At 44.0% G+C, this 16707-nt stretch overlaps 1 protein-coding gene across 13 annotated transcripts in view; it reads left to right on the top strand.

Annotated features, from left to right (window-relative positions):
- KIAA1217 (KIAA1217 ortholog) overlaps positions 1–16707 on the top strand; it is a 669685-nt gene that overhangs the window by 413068 nt on the left and 239910 nt on the right. For 2 of the 13 annotated variants that reach the window (XM_072955365.1, XM_072955358.1), the window contains exon 1: positions 15424–15649. The exons of 9 other annotated variants lie outside the window; for them this stretch is intronic. In XM_072955365.1, coding sequence (XP_072811466.1) covers positions 15548–15649 — 102 coding nt within the window. In that variant the 5' untranslated portion in view covers positions 15424–15547. Of the gene's footprint in view, positions 1–5077; positions 5256–15423; positions 15650–16707 lie in introns of those variants that run through there. 2 more of the 13 variants (XM_072955362.1, XM_072955361.1) reach the window with 2 other exon arrangements.

Genomic DNA, 16707 nt, shown 5'->3' with positions numbered 1-16707 from the left:
TGGAGAACAGTAGTAAAAAAAAAACAAAACAAGCAGAAAGAGCAGTCTGACACTCGACAGATGATGCTTCTCGAGGGACTAGATGAAGGAGCTGGCCTGGAAATAGTTCCCAGAAGGCTACTATTTCGAATTGTGACTTAGAAAATGGGAGAAGTAAGTGCATTTCAGCAGATTTGGAATAGTTCAGAGTAGGACGTGGTGGAGACTCAGTGAAAAAAAGATTAAATTCAAGGGGTTGCAGTTTTTAACTCACAAAATTGACTTCAAGTTGGCATTAATCATCCCAGGATACAGAAAAAGAGAAGAGGAATCCTGAATGGGGATCACTCATCACGCCTGGCTTTTGAGCCATTGTTAATTGGGTACTACCAACCCCCGCGCTAGCTTTCATTTTAATTAGTGTTGTGGAAGGGCAGGAGTGTTATATTAAGAAGAACTCTGCCAAAAAAAAAAAAATTTAAAAAAAGATTCCAACAGAAAATCTGCTAAAGGGTGCCTGGAAGTAGGTGGAAAAGTTAGGGGGCCTCGAAAAGCAAAGTATAGCTATACAGTGGCAGGAGATACCTGGAAAGTGATCATTAGGAAAACCTAGAGAAAATTGCCACTAAACTTGATGGAAATTTGAGTATTGAAGAATCCAAAAAAGAGCGATGTGATTCAGTCCAGTGCATGGATGCAGAGCTTAGATTATAAATGTCAAAGTTGTCCTTCCGTCTCCTCACTCAGCAGGCTCCCTTTTTTTGCTGTTACTCATTCTTCCTCCTGCAGTGTTTTCTCGGATGAATTCAGTCAAAGGGTTATTTATCACGGTCCTACACTGTGAGCTTGGCATCTGGCAGTGTATAAATTGTAGAAAACACAATACCTGCCCTGCCAAGGGTACATCTCTTTAGCAGAAAGAGTACCAACTTTTGAGTCCAATAGGAATGAGTGTGTATGTGCTGGGACACTCGGCATTGTCTTTTGCAGGCAAGTCAGTCCATTTCCCTGAGGCTCCTTTCTTAACCATAGAAATGAGACAGATAATAGTGCTGTGGTTCTGGTTAGATGAGATAATACATCACCACTTTTGCAGGTGTTGAATGCATGCCCAAATTCTTCTCATCAAGAAGAGCATTCCTGTGGGGAAGTGAAGGCCAGTACCATCAGGGCAGCAGGAGACCGTGCACGTCCTAAGTCCTAAATTGCAATGATCTATACCAGCGTTGGATAGGCATGTATTCTACAGAATCCTAGAAATCCTCAGGCTGTTAAGAACTGTTTGAAGAACAGGGAGAAAGTTTCTAATTTGGGGGACATTCTTGGTTAACCAAAGTTAAATGAATTTCTATACGCAGGACTGGTCAGACCTTTTGATATGCTAAAAGTCCGCTGTGGATGTCAGTTTGGAGATCTGGGAGTAGGAATTAAATATACAATGTTTCCCAGATCTGTTTGGCCACAGAATTATTGTTTTGGGGACTTTCGTTTTATGGGATATATTAGAAAATGGTGGAATGGAAGGTGAAAGCTTACATTCAGAGCAGTGGGAGATTTCAGAGAGGGAAGATTTCATACAGGAGATCAGAAGGTGAATGGAGGGGAGGGTATAGCTTAGCGGTAGAGTGTGTGTATGCACAAGGTCCTGAATTTAATTGTATCATAGCAGAACTTAGATCACACTGGATCACACCTCATGCCGTGAATCTCAGGGTATCAGTTTATACCTTAAGCACCTCTGTGAAAAACAAACAAATAAACCTAATTACCACCCCCCCCTAAAATTTTTTTTTTATTATTTAAAAAGAAAGTTGTTGAATGGAGTCTCATCGAATGATTGAGGGTTCCTGGAGACAGGAGACTTGTCCTCATCATCCATTCCCTTAATGCCCAGTACAGAGTAGGTATTCAGCAAATATCTATGGCAAAGATATTGACAGATTATGATGTGCATGTATCTTTTTGAATTGGAGTTTTGGTTTTTTTCCGAATGCACACACAGGAGTGATCATAGGGTAACTATTTTTAGTTTTTTAAGGAACCTCCATCCTGCTTTTCAGAGTGGCTGCACCAGTTTACATTCCCAGCAACAGTATCAGTGGTTGTACATTGTAGTTTTGCATTTCTCTAATAATTAGCACTGTGGAGCATTTTTTCATGATCATCTTTGGAGAAATGTCTATTTAGGTCTTCTGCCCATTTTTTAATTGGGTTGTTTGTTTTTTTTGATATTGAGATGTGTGAGCTGTTTGTATATTTTGGAAATAAAGCCCTTGTCAGACATATCATTTGCAAATATTTACTCTCAGTCTGTAGGTTGTCTTTCGTTTTGTTTATGATTTCCTTTGCTGTGTAAAAGCTTGTAAGTTTGATTAGGTCCCATTTGTTTATTTCCGCTTTTACTTCTTTTGCCTTGGGAGACTGAGCTAAGAAAATATTGCAGCAATTTATGTCAGAGAATGTTTTGCCTGTGTTCTCTTCTAGGAGTTTTATCGTTACCATGTGAATTATAGGCAATTTTATTAAATTAGGGATAGTAGTCCCTAGTGGCCAAGCACACGGGTTTTGGATTCAAATCTTGGGTCTGCCTGAATTCAAATCGAGACTCCCTACACTGAATAGCTATCACTCAAATCCTAACCTCTCAGCTCACTTTCTCTTCCTGCAATATGGGGTATTAATCATTCTTGCATCATACTATTGTTATGAAGTTTAAATGAAGTAAGGATTGGTTATTTTCATTATGAAAGTACTTTTTTTTTCCTATTCACAGTGGTATTTCTCCTCTACATGATAATTTCTAAGACATGTTTTTTAAGAAACAAAAATTTAGGCCATCAATGGTGAGAGCCAACTTCTTTCCCCTGTTATTTGTATTCCTGTCTTTCCATGGGCTTTTTCAGTGAGCAGTTTTTTTATGTCTACTATAAAATAGGTTTGATGAAACAAATGCAAGAGAAAAAATCTTATTTGCCATCCAAGTCAGTAACAGGTACCTAAGATGTTGCTAAAGTTTAGAAACAATGTAGCCCATCAACAGGGATATATTGAGCTCTGACTTGGCTAATGTGGTGTTAAGTTGCTATCAGGCAAGTCTCAACGCTCTTAAAGCTCCGTCCTGCTCGATGATTTCCCCATTTGAGAGACGGTAGGAAAAATCATTACTGCACTGGTCACCTCTCAGCAAATCTGGCTGTGTCTGCCCAGCCCTCACATGTGTTGTCCTTATTTCTGAGATTTCTGCCTGAAACTTTCCCCCACTGTAAGTAGTTCAAGATCCTCACACATCACAGTGATGTCATCATTGGTTACAAACCCTTCAGCCGGTGATGAGTGAATGGGTCAGTTGGGTTGCTTTCATACCTGACTTATTTGTGGGACTGTCTCTGTTTGCCTGCCTTCAGATTCTGTCTTCTCACACTTTTCCCCAAGCTTTAATTCAGTAAGTAGAAGCTGAGATATTGTTGTTTCCTAAATAACCCAAAGGAAAGATGCAGCATAATTTATAACCACTGTGATAGCTGCATCAACTCTGCATGCTCCTCTCCCTAATGGAACTTTGAGGAAGAAGCGTCATTGAATAGAGCCTCCACTTCATTTTTGGATTTCACCAAACAAAGCCTAAGTCTGGTTATATGTTGTTTCTGTTTGTTTCACGTTGTTTGTTTCCCATTGGGTAGAGCACAAGCATGGGCTTCATCGGGATGTATTTTCATCTCACAGAGGCAGTAATTGAATCTCTGACAGTAGTCTTGCCTCCGAGGAGCGTTCTGACTTGGGCTGCTTTATTAAACCAGGGTAGTTCTTGGTTCCCTTGGAAGGTCATGTCCCGTCTGTTGACTGTGAGCGATGGCAGTGCAAAACTCGCAGAACTGTCAGAGCTGGGGAGCCGAAGCAGCTTCTTCCTCAAAAAGAGTCGTTCTGTGTTTGTGAAGGTGGCGCTTTGTGAAGGTGACTTTCCTCTCTGCAAATACCTGGGCGGGTTCAGCAAGGTGTGGGGGTGCATATTTGCTCTCTGACCTGGGAGGACAGATCTGCTGAGCCCGTTGAAGTTTGCAGCCAGATCCTGGCAAGTTAAAGCAGGCTGCACTGTGAGCCACTGCTCCCAGGACTCTGCAGTGTCGTGGATTCTGCTGGAAGCTGCCTTCAGGTGCTTCCCTGCTCCCGACTCAGCCCTGCTGAAGAATCTTCTGTGATGGCATTTGACAGCCATTTGACAACATTATTATAAACTCCTGTGGGTTTGAAGCAAATGCTATTTTAACCTTTCTGGTACCCAAGTGTCGGCAGTCTTGGACTTGAGAGCATACCTGAGGGGCCCCATAAAATTTGGGATAGTGAAAAGTGAATGAAAGAAAGAAGGACTGAATACCTTAGAGCCTATTGACCCTTCCCAAGAAAAGTCAAGAACATGGATTTCAGTGCCATCATGGTAACAAGGTATAAAGGAAGACAAACGTACAAAAGACGCGAGTTTGTCAGGAAAGAGTTAAAAAATTCTCAACACCTCCTACCGCCTCTACAAACACAGAGGCCAAGAGAAAATGCACACACACACACACACACACTCACATTCCAGCAAAGAACCTGTTTTGCAAGTTTTGCTGGTAAAAAGAAGGAAGGGGGTTGCTGGGGAGTAGAGTGAAAAAGCCTTAGAAGTACCCATAGAAGGGTTTTCAAAACCTAAGTTTTCAACGTAACTTTATCCTGCAGAGAGAGGCACATGGACCACTGTAGGGTTTTCTTCGACCGATTAAGTGCATTGTTAGACAGGGAGGGGCAGATTAACGAATGCCTATAATTTTGATCATTGTTTTCTGCAAAACAGCTCAGGCTTTGAAAATGAAGCCATCGTTATTGGCGAAGTTTCTGCCAACAGCACAAATTATACTGTGCAGAGATCCAAAGCCCCTCAAAAGGTTTCATTAATGAGCAATTTCAGACGATTGTTTAAGTCTTCACCCAACAGGTAACGTTGGCATGTAGGCAGGTGGGGTTTGGGTTTCCGTGGAGATTTATGATGTCACGCTTGAAAGAGCATGTCAAGACAGCCAATTTAACAAGTAGCTACTCAAAAAGTCCTATAGGCTGGAAGTAGCTTTTATGCAAATGACAAGAGTTTCACTGGGAAAAACTGCAAAAGAAAACAGTAGAGACATGGAGGGGGGGTTTACCTGACAACTCCGAAGAATAACCCGGGAGTCCATTACAGACGAAAACTTCCAGAAGCCGAATTAGATTCTCCCCTTTAGCTGCCGCTTCACCTACAGGTACAGGTAAATATGGGTTTTTTTTTTCTTTCGAGTTATTGCCAAAAGTTATTTGGAAACATTGAGGTCTGTTTCTATGCATTGTTTTCTTGGCAGAAAACACTGAATCAAGAACCACAGCTTTCCCACACTGAGTATTCGTGCTTCAGGGCTGTTTTTTTCAGGGCTTTTTTATTGAATGAACTGAGATTTTTGAATAGAGCTGAAAAGCAAGTGATGCTTTATGCATTATGCTGATTCTGCCCTGTGAATAATGTTGTAAAAATGCCTAGATAAGGGTTAGAAGGACGATCTGAGAATTGAGAAACTATATGTATTTGTGGATTATTCCCAGATGTTGGTTTCTTTCTCTCTCTTTTTTTTCTTTAACTCTTAGAACAGATCTGAAATTGGGATGGTGTGTATTTCTGTATTTTCGAGTTGCAGAATGCCAAAAATACAACCCGTGGAATGTTGCAGAAACAGTCAGGTTTACGAACGTTGCACTTTTTTTTTCCTGCGTTTTTTTTCAGTGTGTCTGTATACTTTTCTCACAGAGGCATTTTACAAGACTAGAAAAATATCCTGTTTGAGATATCAGAGTTTCTGGACTTAAGGAAGCAGGAATTGTACATTCTAAGAGGACAGATAAAGGCTTCTAGGGTGGGGGTAATGGTTGATAAAAGTCATTTTTAAAGCGTGCTTTAAGAAGGAAAGCTCACTTTGGTGGTACGAGGTTTTCTGTTTGCCTCAGTCACTAGCAAGACTGAGTAAACAGTCTTGCCAGCGTTATGGGTGTGATAACCATCACTGGAGGTAGCTGTGTATCTGCGAAGTTGACTTAAAGGGGTTAGTTTGGGGCCATCAGGCTGCGATGTGAGTAGTTAGGTCCACCAAGCTTAAAAAGCGAAAATCATATCTTGTCACTTTCATACGCTGCATAAGGTGTAAACAGAGCTAAGAATAATTTAAAGATACCTGTGTAATGAGAACTTGGGCGTTTGAAACCAAAACTGTTTAGGAACAAAGTGGACAGGATTTCAGATATTTTAAAAACTGACTAATGTGTGAGAAAGAGAGCCTCCTGAAATTTGGCCGTCAGATAATGCGGATTAGCACCAGAACTGATACTCATATTAAATCATTAGGTTACCGCAGTTACTGCAGAAAAGTCGAGGGGCAGAAACTATGCCCCTAACATTAGAATGCCTGAGTGTTGAATCCTAGCTTCACTGCTTCCTTCCTGGGTAACCTTAGGAGAGTAAATTCATGTCCTGAAGCCTCAGTTTTCTCCTCCATTCATGAGATGGGAGTGATAATAGTGGCATCGTGAGGATTAAATGACAAAATATACATAGCGCAGTTCTCGGACTTCAGTTCCATGTGTTAGCGATTGTTTTTGTTTACTCCTCATTGGTACTGGGCTGTTTGTAAAGTGTTTTCACACCTTTTACTTCATCTTATCATTGCAACAGCCCAGTGAGATTAGCAGAATCTTTTAATTCCCACTTTACAGATGAAGAAACTGTGGCTCAGAGAGCTGCTGAAATATACAACACAATAAGCTGTCCTCCATTTCCTACTATTTTTTTTCTCCTTTTAGGAATCCAGGGGAAAAAAATTAATGTATTTCTGAAATAACTCCCAGCGGCAACTGTTATTTCTCTAAAGTAATTAAAACACAAAACTGTTAAGTATGTCAGAGGAGCTAGGGTATTCGTGTTTTTACATTAATTATATTTGTGACACTTTTTCTAGAGAGACGAGAGAAGTGATACTAATTTTTTTTTACTGGCACCTACTGATAGGACACTATCATTTCCCAGGCTTGCAGTTTTAACTCTGAACTCACTGCGATGTTTCTGAGCCCTGCAGGAAGAGTCAAGGAGTCAGGTTTTACTGTTACCTGAGCAGGAAACCAAGACACCAAGAGGCTGTGGGAATGGCCACAGGGGGCGAGGGCTTAGACACGCTGTCTGTTCTCCTTTGTATTCTCGACTTTGACACCTCCCTTCATTGTCCACTTCTCAGGCTGAAACAGCTCATAATTATATTCTCCATCCATTGTATGTCAGGGGCAAGTATGCTTTTCATTGTGTTATTTTTAATAACACAGGGGCTTCCAGCCAGAGAAAACACTCCGTTAGTTCCAGGGTTTTCCTAATGGCTTGTCCAACTTTTCCAAGTGGTCCACAGCAGACTGCCCAGAATTATTGAGGTTCCACACCCCTGAAAGAAGGCTCTTAGCAGGAGTGTTGGGCAGACTCCGAGTGGGATGCTAAAGGCGTTCTGATCTCTGAGCTGCTGAGGGGGAACTCATTCTGTCCCAGATAATTAGTTCAATGTGGTCATCTGACGGCATCAGCTGGGTGGTGGGCTCTGGTGCACGGCGCTGGTTTGGGACTCTGGGAAGAGCACTGGTTATCTCAAGGGCAGATCTCTGAGTCTGAAAGCTAAGATTGATTTCATTCAAAGTTTCAATTCCAAGTATGAACCACCCTGCTACAAGTTTAAAGTAGAAATGAGTCATGGGCTCAGTCCTCGAGGCGTCGGGGCTCTGTAGTGTTGGAATTTTACTGCTTCTCGGCCTGTGCATGCGTGCGCGGACGTGGCCTCAAACGACTATAGCCAACAAGTAACCCAAAGCTATGGGGCCTAACCTACCCAGCCTGGGCAGGGCTATTCCCAGCAGAGCAATCAGCCCTACGGACAGCAGAGTTACAGTGGTTATGGCCAGTCACCGGACACTTCAGGCTATGGCCAGAGCAGCTATGGTGGTTCTTATGGACAGACCTAGAACACAGGCTATGGCACACAGTCAGCTCCCCAGGGTTATGGCTCAACTAGTGGCTATGGCAGCAGCCAAGGTTCTCAGTCGTCTTACGGGCAGCAGTCCTCATACCCTGGCTATGGCCAGCAGCCAGCTCCTAGTGGCACATTGGTACTCGACGAGCAGACTTTAATCGGGGTGGTGGCAGTGGTCATGGAGGCTGAGGGCGAGGAGGACCCATGGGCCGTGGAGGCTATGGAGGTGGTCGCAGTGGTGGTGGTGGTGGCCGAGGAGGATTCCCCAGTGGCGGTGGTGGCGGCGGAGGACAGCAGCGAGCTGGGGGCTGGAAGCGTCCTAATCCTACGTGTGAGAACATGAACTCCCCCAGCAATCCCTTTCCCTCTCCATTCTCTTGCCTCAACTGTTTCTTAAGCAGGGGAACCGTAATCCAGTGGAAGCTCAAATTCCTCGGGCCTGAGTTAGGGCTTTGCTTTTATGCTGAATTGTGGGGCACCAAGGCCAGGCTCTGAGTCTGAATTTTGGCCATTTGGTATTTCAGGGTGAAGTTTCTTTGTAAGTTGTTCTGATACAGCTTGCTTTCTCGTAAACTTCCCGATGTATGCATTTAACTTGTAGCTTGATGAGAGAAAATATGGGGGAGAAGGATTTTGTGTTTTTCTGGAAGGTAGGCAGGATTCTGAAGTTACCAAATCTGCCCTCCCCTGTAGGACCAAAACAAGTCCTCCTGGGTTTATGTGGACGGTTGTGTGACATCCGGGCAACTGGAGGCCTTGGGACCGTGGACCACGGTGGAAAGGATGGAATTCCAAACACCCTTGGGAGGGAGGGACAAAGGATGGAGACTGCTTTTGCATCCAGACTTCCGGACAGCAGGAAGAATTTTGAACTACTCCTTTGTTTGAAAGCCAAGAGGAAATACAAACTATTACACAGTTGTGGAAATACTTCTCTGGAGATCTTATGGAAAGGAGCATACAGCTGATTGTATATGATGACACGGGCACAGTCTGTCCAGGGTCAAGGCAGGTGACAGCTTTTGTGGCCCCGTCCGGACCTGGGATTTTATACTGTAGTTTCAACTCACATGTGATGCCCTTAACTTCCACTCCTGCTCATTTGCTCAAGATTAAAGCAACAGAAGTGATGATGGGTTTCCCACTAGCATTTTTACTAGGGCTCCCAAATGCAGGTGATCACGGTGGTTCCTAGAAACCTGATGGTGGGACTGTCCTTGTAGCTGTGGGTCCTCCCTGCCTGTTTGCCCTGCTTTGGGATCTGCTCAGATGGCATAACGACTGAGAGGGGTTTTTACTGGTCAATAGTGCACACTGTCAACTTATCGAAAGGGGCTTTCTTTGACCTTCCTTCTTGCCACTTGGAAGGAAAGTGGCCTGTTGCCTCACAGACTTGTTAGAATGGCTGAGAAAGCAGATTCAGATGGACCTGTGGTCATTTGCAGTCTTTGACATTAAGAATGTTTGTAAACACTACTCCGAACGTCACGTGAACATCCAGTCGCATTTTCACAGAAGTCATTAGTCAGGTGAACGTGCCACCATCATGCAGCCTGCTGCAGCCAAGGGACCCTTTTTTTTGGTTGTTTATTTGTTTGTTTTAATCTTCTATTTGAATTCTGTGCAAGGAAATGTTGCATGGACTCCCTGTGCCTTTAACTGTAACTTTACTTGAATCCTTTCTCAGGGTAAGTTTTAAGACTATGAAAGATAGCAACTCCAGCCAACTGACTCATAAAGGACCATTTTCAATTTTGTCTTTGGGGAGTGTGTGTGTGTGTGTGTGTGTGTGTGTGTGTGTGTGTGTCTACAATGGTGAGAAGTGCACAAACTGATTTAGAGCTATTCTCTCTTCAGAACAATTAAAGTAGTGACCCCCATAATATATTAACTTGACCCCTTTTAATTGCTGTTTCAATTGCTTCTGTTTTCTCTCCCTGTTAGGAATTCACTGCAGCGACCTTCTGTGTAGTGGTGCATGTGTGAGCAAATCCGAAACACAAATCCCTAGATGTCAAATTATTGGTCTTCTACTGTTAGTTCACAAGCATTACTGGTATTGATCAGTAATTGATTACTAATACCAATTTACTCTGTTGATAGGAATATGGTAGTATGTACTGTCCATTCAGATGAGCCAGTTCTCTGCAGTCGTGACAGCGTATGAAATAGTCTGTATCACAGGGGCAGACACATAACCCAGCTGTGTTAAATGAGCAGTGCTATTCATGGAGCAGTGGAGATCCTGCGATCCATTTATTTTTAAAAGGCTGGATCCCATTTGTATGAAGAAGCATATCCATCTTCTGTGTGCTTATCCATCTGTTAAAAATTTCTAGAAAGATGCCAAATAAATCAGAAAGAGGGACAAGTGGCTAGTGAGGACAGAAGCTTTTATTTTTGACTTCTTCACATCTCTACAATTTATAGTTTTATCACATGCAGAAGACGTCCCTGGAGTATGGCCTGTGTTCTTGCAGAGAGGCCAGCCGTTCCCAGGTAGCCTGGGAAAGTGACTTTCTCCATCTTGACTTTCTTGTCTTTTGAGATGGAGAAGGATCTGCGCTCTGAGTGAGTCGTCCCTTGAAGAAGGAAGTGATCTTCCCCTTCTCCTTTGTTGGAGCAGTCACTGCTGATGACATCAGTGGTTTCACTCCCTCCAGAATCTGCCCTAAACCTTTTCATTCTGATCACGATCCCAAAATACTAAATAAATGCTGTTTCGGGTTCTGAGCCTTAGGTGTTTGGATTAAATATGCTTAAGCTGCCTGAACTTGTCACCAAAAGCACTAAATCCACCTACCCCTGGTCACGTCATCCTCTGACCCATCGTGTAAAACATTCACTTCACGGTCTCGTGAAAATACAACCAAACGTCACCCCTTACCAGTTTCAGGGGGTCCGTTTGCGGTAAAGGGTACTTAGGTTTTTATGTTGAGTCTGTAACTCTAGAACTCTGATTCAGTCTCCTTGATGGAAAAAAAAAAAGCCCTATTTTTATATACAGAATATCTCTATTTGAGAAGACTTTTCTTTTACAACAGGACAAATTGAGAACAGAAGGCATCCTGTCGGAGGTGCCTTCTAAAAGAAAGAAAACAACATTTTTTTAATGTTCCCAAATCACTGAAGAAAGCTTTAGACATGATTTTAAACTCCAGCTTCTTTTTAATTCAGATGGCCAGGATTCATTAAAACCGCAAGTGATGAAACCGTTCCTTTCACACAAATCAGTACGTATCTCCACTGCAATTAGATTTTCTTCATTTCTCCTTCTCAGAAGCTGCTTTCGAAACATCACATTCTTTCCCAGACATATTCTTTTTTTTTTAACTTCATAAAATATCATGGTTCTGCAGCTAGCTGCAAATATTTGCAAAAAGAAATCTATATAAAATAAATGCCCCTTAATGTGGTATTTTGTAAATAAGCGTATGTCTGGCATTTGTCAGTTAACCTAAGAAATAATGAGGAATAACTATGCTTAGAGAAAAAAAGGGTAGGATGGTGGCTGTGATGTGCAAAACAAGGCAAGCTATAATTTAAGCAATTGCATTAAAGAGAAGGTAATTACTGTAGCCTCGGGGTGGTGGCAGGTCACTTTTAAGCCTAATTGAACTTTTTCTGTATCATTAAAAAAAATGGACCAAACTTTGGGATCATGGGGTAAATACAATATTTTCTTTCTCCAAATTTTAAATACCACTGGCTTTTTAAGATACATAAAAATCTCAAATGCCAACACAATACAATAAAAAAAAATTTCCCTGTATGCAGTCAAACCACGGCAAATAAGTCCATTCTGATGGCCACAGTTATTATGTATTATATGTGGAAACTTTCACACAAGTTATAATCCTCTAAAAAACCCTATGAACCTGTGTAGAAACATACATCTGAGTAAGGAAACCAAGGCTCAGAAGAATCTAGACTTGAGTCATTAGGCAACAGAGCTGGGATTTGAACCCAATGGCTCTGATGCAAACCTGCGGCATTTTCCTGGGCTCCCTAAGAGGTTCTCTGTGAGAAATGGTTTTCCTTGTACGGGATGTCCAGGCAGTACAGTCACACGGGGAGGGATTTACACCCATAGCTTCACATTCTCTTTCCCACCTCCTACCTTTTTTGCCATTTCAACATTACGACAAAGGGTGGACTTTGAGGAACCCGAGGGGTTGGAACGGTGATCCGTTTTGCTGCTTATTGGCAGTTTTTCTGAAGTCCAGCCTGGAGCAGGCTCGTCAGGAAAGCACTCAAGAAGCAACCATCCTCCCGGCATTATAGGGAGAAGCTTCATCTGTCCATCAAATTCCTTCCTTTAGAAACCTGTGCCCCTGTGAACATACCTTTAGAATTCACCCCAGAGAGAGGAAAATACCTGGTGGTTCATAGAAATGAAAATTCACAAGACGGTGTGGCTCATGTCTTTTGCACTGTAACCCCCAAACACGCACCCTCCCCTTCAAAATGCTTCTCCGTGTGATTGCAAAAGTTCTCACTGGCATTGAAGGGATGAATTGTGCAACTTTGACAGGTCCCTTCCTGGTGCAGGCAGAATAAGTGTGGGTCAGAGGCACAGGCCTGGGGCCAGATTCTCCAGACAGGCCTGCACAATGGTTTCTACAAATTTTGATAAGCCACCAAAACTCAGCAGAATTAGGAGTTTTATATATGAATCACATATCTTACATTAAGAGGGGGGAAAAAAAGATGATCAGTGAACATGGGGCTCTGATTCCTTTGTTATAATTTCTACTAGAGCTACATTGCAACCATTAAGATGAGGTGGGATACAGATTCATAGGGTCATGACAGCCCCCGACTTTCCATCCTACACCTGTCTCCCTTACCTGCCTGACTCCCGTCGAGGAGAGCCCTCATTTTTGGTTTATGTAGGTTTGCTCCATGCAACACTTGCTGCTGGGAAGTGGGAGGAACCTGGCCCTTGTTGTTGGACAGACTTAGGCTGGGGAACTGGTTTCCCAGTTACTGTTGGTGTGGTCTTGGGTGAGACCCTTGAACTGAGGAAGCTTCCATTTTGCTTCTGTAGAGAAGGGCTAAGACGTCTTACCCAGCCGGGTGGTTTGCAGATCAGAGACCTAAGTGTGAGAAGTACTTAACCCAGTACCCAGCATGTAGGGATGCTCGATTCATGGAGGCAACATCATGGAGACAATCTCACACAACATTTTGTACGAAAGGGTCAGTGTCTACCAGCCAAAGTCTCAGATACAGGTTGTTCAAGGTGGGAGGGAGATTAGAGCTGCTTCAGAGAACACCCTGGTTGATGGAGAAGGACTTGGAAGCTGCGAGATGACTGGTCTGAGATAACTGTTATTTCATGGCAGACAAGTCCAGGGCCAGTGACTTCCCGCCTAACCACAAAAAGGCCTTGGAGTCTGGTTTTGAGGATTAAGTGTGTGAAAGTGCTTCTTGAATTGTTAAGTGTGAGAATAAGGTAATTTTGATTAACATGAAGATGATACAGTGACACAGGATCAGCAGATTTAGAAAGAATGAACTGTCATTCATTCATTCATTCATTCATTCATCAGCGTGGATTGAGTCTCTAGGCTGGACAGGTCCTGTGCCAGGCAGGGCTTGGAGTCTCAGTGGGGTGGGGTGGGAGGGGCAGAGGAGAAAACAGATGCAGGGATGGCCTCAGATGGAGAAAGTTCCAGGAGAGAAATAAAGCGGATTGTGTGAGGAGGAGCCCGGCTCGCAAACAGCGGGACCAGGCATGGAAGAGGAGCAGTTAGTGTAGGGGGCCCCAAGGCACGAAGGGCCTGTCTGTTTGAAGATCCAGGAGACTTGGGAGAGGTGGCCAGAGGCTTAATAAGCCACAACACGGAGTTTGAACTTTATTCTTAGTGTGGTGCAAATGGTTCTGGGAGAGTATCGAATATTTTCAGCTTTGGTCAAATGCTGTTTCATGCATAAGTCCCTTTGGTGGGAGGAAATGTTTAACTATACCATCCTCCCCTCCTTCCATCTCTGAGAGGGTCTCCAAAGGGGCTCTTTGGCTCTACAGGGCCCCTCATAATGCATCACAGAGACCCCAGTGCAGGCAGGTTACAGAATCCCAAAGGTCTGTGACTTGCCCACCCAGGATCCCTCTGCCTGGTGTCCAGAAACACAAGCCCATGTTCTTGTCATTAACCCAAAGGCCGATAGCTGGGACTTCTGTTCTTTTTTGTTTGTATTTTTCCAAATTCTCAGCACTTCCATCTGCTCTCATGTACTATGTTCGCTCTCAGGTCACTAAAATGTTTCTCCTCAACCACAGAAAAAGGTGTAAGTCGACGCAGTCCTGTCTGAAACAGGATACGTGTGTCGTGCGTCCCTGAGTTTGGGTTTTTCCAAGGATATCATGATACATCATACCTTTGGCTTTTCATCTGCTCTCAACTGAAAAAAAGAAATCGTTAGCTTACATTTCAGTCCTACTCGGCGTTTTTGTTTTGTGCTAGTTGATTTGAAGTAAGATATTTGAGGTCAACAGTGGAAAGCACCACGTCCCACGGGGGGCCCACCAGATGGCACCCAGAGAAGGCTGGCTGCACCATGCAGTGTAGATAGTGTGAGTCCCGCTAACACCTTTGATGCTGGGCATTGTCTGCTTTGGTTTTGTCAGTAAAAATGATGAAAATGTTGGAAAGGTGAATAGGTAGCATTCATTGCCCTCACTTTACAGGTAAGGAAACAGGCTTAGGGAAGTGACATGAATTAGGTTAACCCCACACTTTGTGGGATCCAGGATTCTAACTCTGAGTGACCTCTGCACACCGGCTGTGGAAACGACATTCCGAGAATGGTCAGATGAACAGGGAGCACGTAGCACAGGTCCTGCCACCAGGAAATCGGGGGTTTGTCCTTCGGGTGGTTCTCGAGCCTTTGAATGTTGTGGCCTCCCCACTTCTTGATTCTGTTCTAGAAGTTCTGGCCTGGTGGGTTTTGAAGTATATCCACCATGACTGCCCTGCCTTTGAGGATGAAGCGATTTGACCAGTGATGCGAGACTGTTGGCTGTTTGTGATGTGGCTCGTGACGGTAGAGACATGATGCATAGATTTCAGTATGAACTAAGTAAAGATCTGTCTGTTTCTAGTCTGAAATTTCACCTGAATGTGAACTACCCAATGGCGCTGATGAAATTTAGATGACCCCTGCACACTCCGATCGCCTCAAATTTTCTTTAATGAGTGGTGGGCGGGCGGAGCCCACTTGGCCAAGGGAAACATATGGAAGAGAGGCACAATCTTGCTGTCCTTTTTGGTGTCCACATCCGGATTTACCTAAACCCCACCCCTGGTGCCTTTGCGTAGCTGTGAAAAACCGGTATTTTCTATCCGTGATTCACATTCCAAATCCTAGGCTTCCGTCTGTCAGGGGTGGGTCAGAACAGCTTCTGGGAAGGATGGGCCCGGCTGGAGGCCAGCAGAGTGTGGACGGGGAGGGCCCTGCCGCCCGAGGTCCGGGCAGGTGACCGCTGCACTCCGCTTTCGGAGCTGGACATGGAGCCAGCTTTGCACCCACCCGTGAAAAGGCCAACCAAGGAAGGTGGCTTCTTGAGTTTCTGCTGTCGGGGGCCCTGCTGTGCAGCAGACAAGAGCAAGGTACCGAAGTGGCCTGATTCTGGGGGTGGCTGTCCCTCCCTAGGGGTCCCCCTCTGCTGTGTCATGCACTCCTGGCGGCCGGGGCGGCTCACCTGGGTCTGGGCTCTTCCTGGCCACTCATTGCTGGGGGAGGGCCAGCGAGGGTCGTGGTCACTGCGGTTTCTTTGAAGTTAAATTGTGCTTCGGTGCAGAGGACGATGCTCACAGCAGTTAAAGTTTGTTTAATGATAATTAAGTTGCTTTTCTTTATTCTGAAAAATCTCTTCATTTTCTGTACAAAGGCAGGAGGCATTTTTCTGTGATTATAGGGAATGTCTCCAGGTAAGATGTAATCTGTCGACCCAGTCGGGGCTCTGAAATAATGAGGCAGTGGGATCCTGATTTGGAAATGCCACCAAGATTAGCAAACCAAGTGTTTCTGGTTAAGAATTTTCTCAGAAACCTAAAAGGGTGCTTTTTCCTCCTTCCTCCTCCCTCTTTGGTTCAGAGCGGCTAACTTTGGTTAGGAATCTCTTAAGACATGCATGGCTGCTTCAAAACCGGTCTGGATCACCTTTTCAAAGCCTGGAGGAGGTTTGGCATGTCCCATCTTGTTCCTTCCTGACTTAATCCCTACTCACAGGCAGTGCTGCGCTACCCAGGAGCCCACGGAGCTGGGAGAGGAGAAGCCTCGACTCTTCCCAGGCTTTGAGAAGTTGACTGGCTCTCTTCCCAGGAGGAAAATGCTTTTAGGCAGAGCAGGCCACCAAGAGATCTTGGCTGAAGCTTGTGTTGGAAAAAAAAAAAGAAGAAAGAAAGAGAGAAAGAGAGAAAAATTTCAAGAATGAAAAGTCCTAAACCAGGAATTCATTTGATGAGTCTGTCTCACGTGCCTAACTTCTCACTGCCAGAATTAAGGTGTCCTGAAAAGAAACCTTAGGAAAATGTGTCATGGTTACCAAGTTTGATGCAGGGATAGGATGGAGGGGAAAAAAAGAATTTTCGTGAAGGAACTGAACCAACTGGTTTTCAAAACCTGAGTTTTAAGTTTTAATAGAAATGTTGGATAATACGAGGAT

The sequence above is a fragment of the Vicugna pacos genome, chromosome 35, assembly GCF_048564905.1.
Source record: "Vicugna pacos chromosome 35, VicPac4, whole genome shotgun sequence".
NCBI classification, from domain to species: Eukaryota; Metazoa; Chordata; class Mammalia; order Artiodactyla; family Camelidae; genus Vicugna; species Vicugna pacos.
Note: the sequence above shows the minus strand (reverse complement) of the source record. Positions and strands in the feature narration are given on the sequence as shown.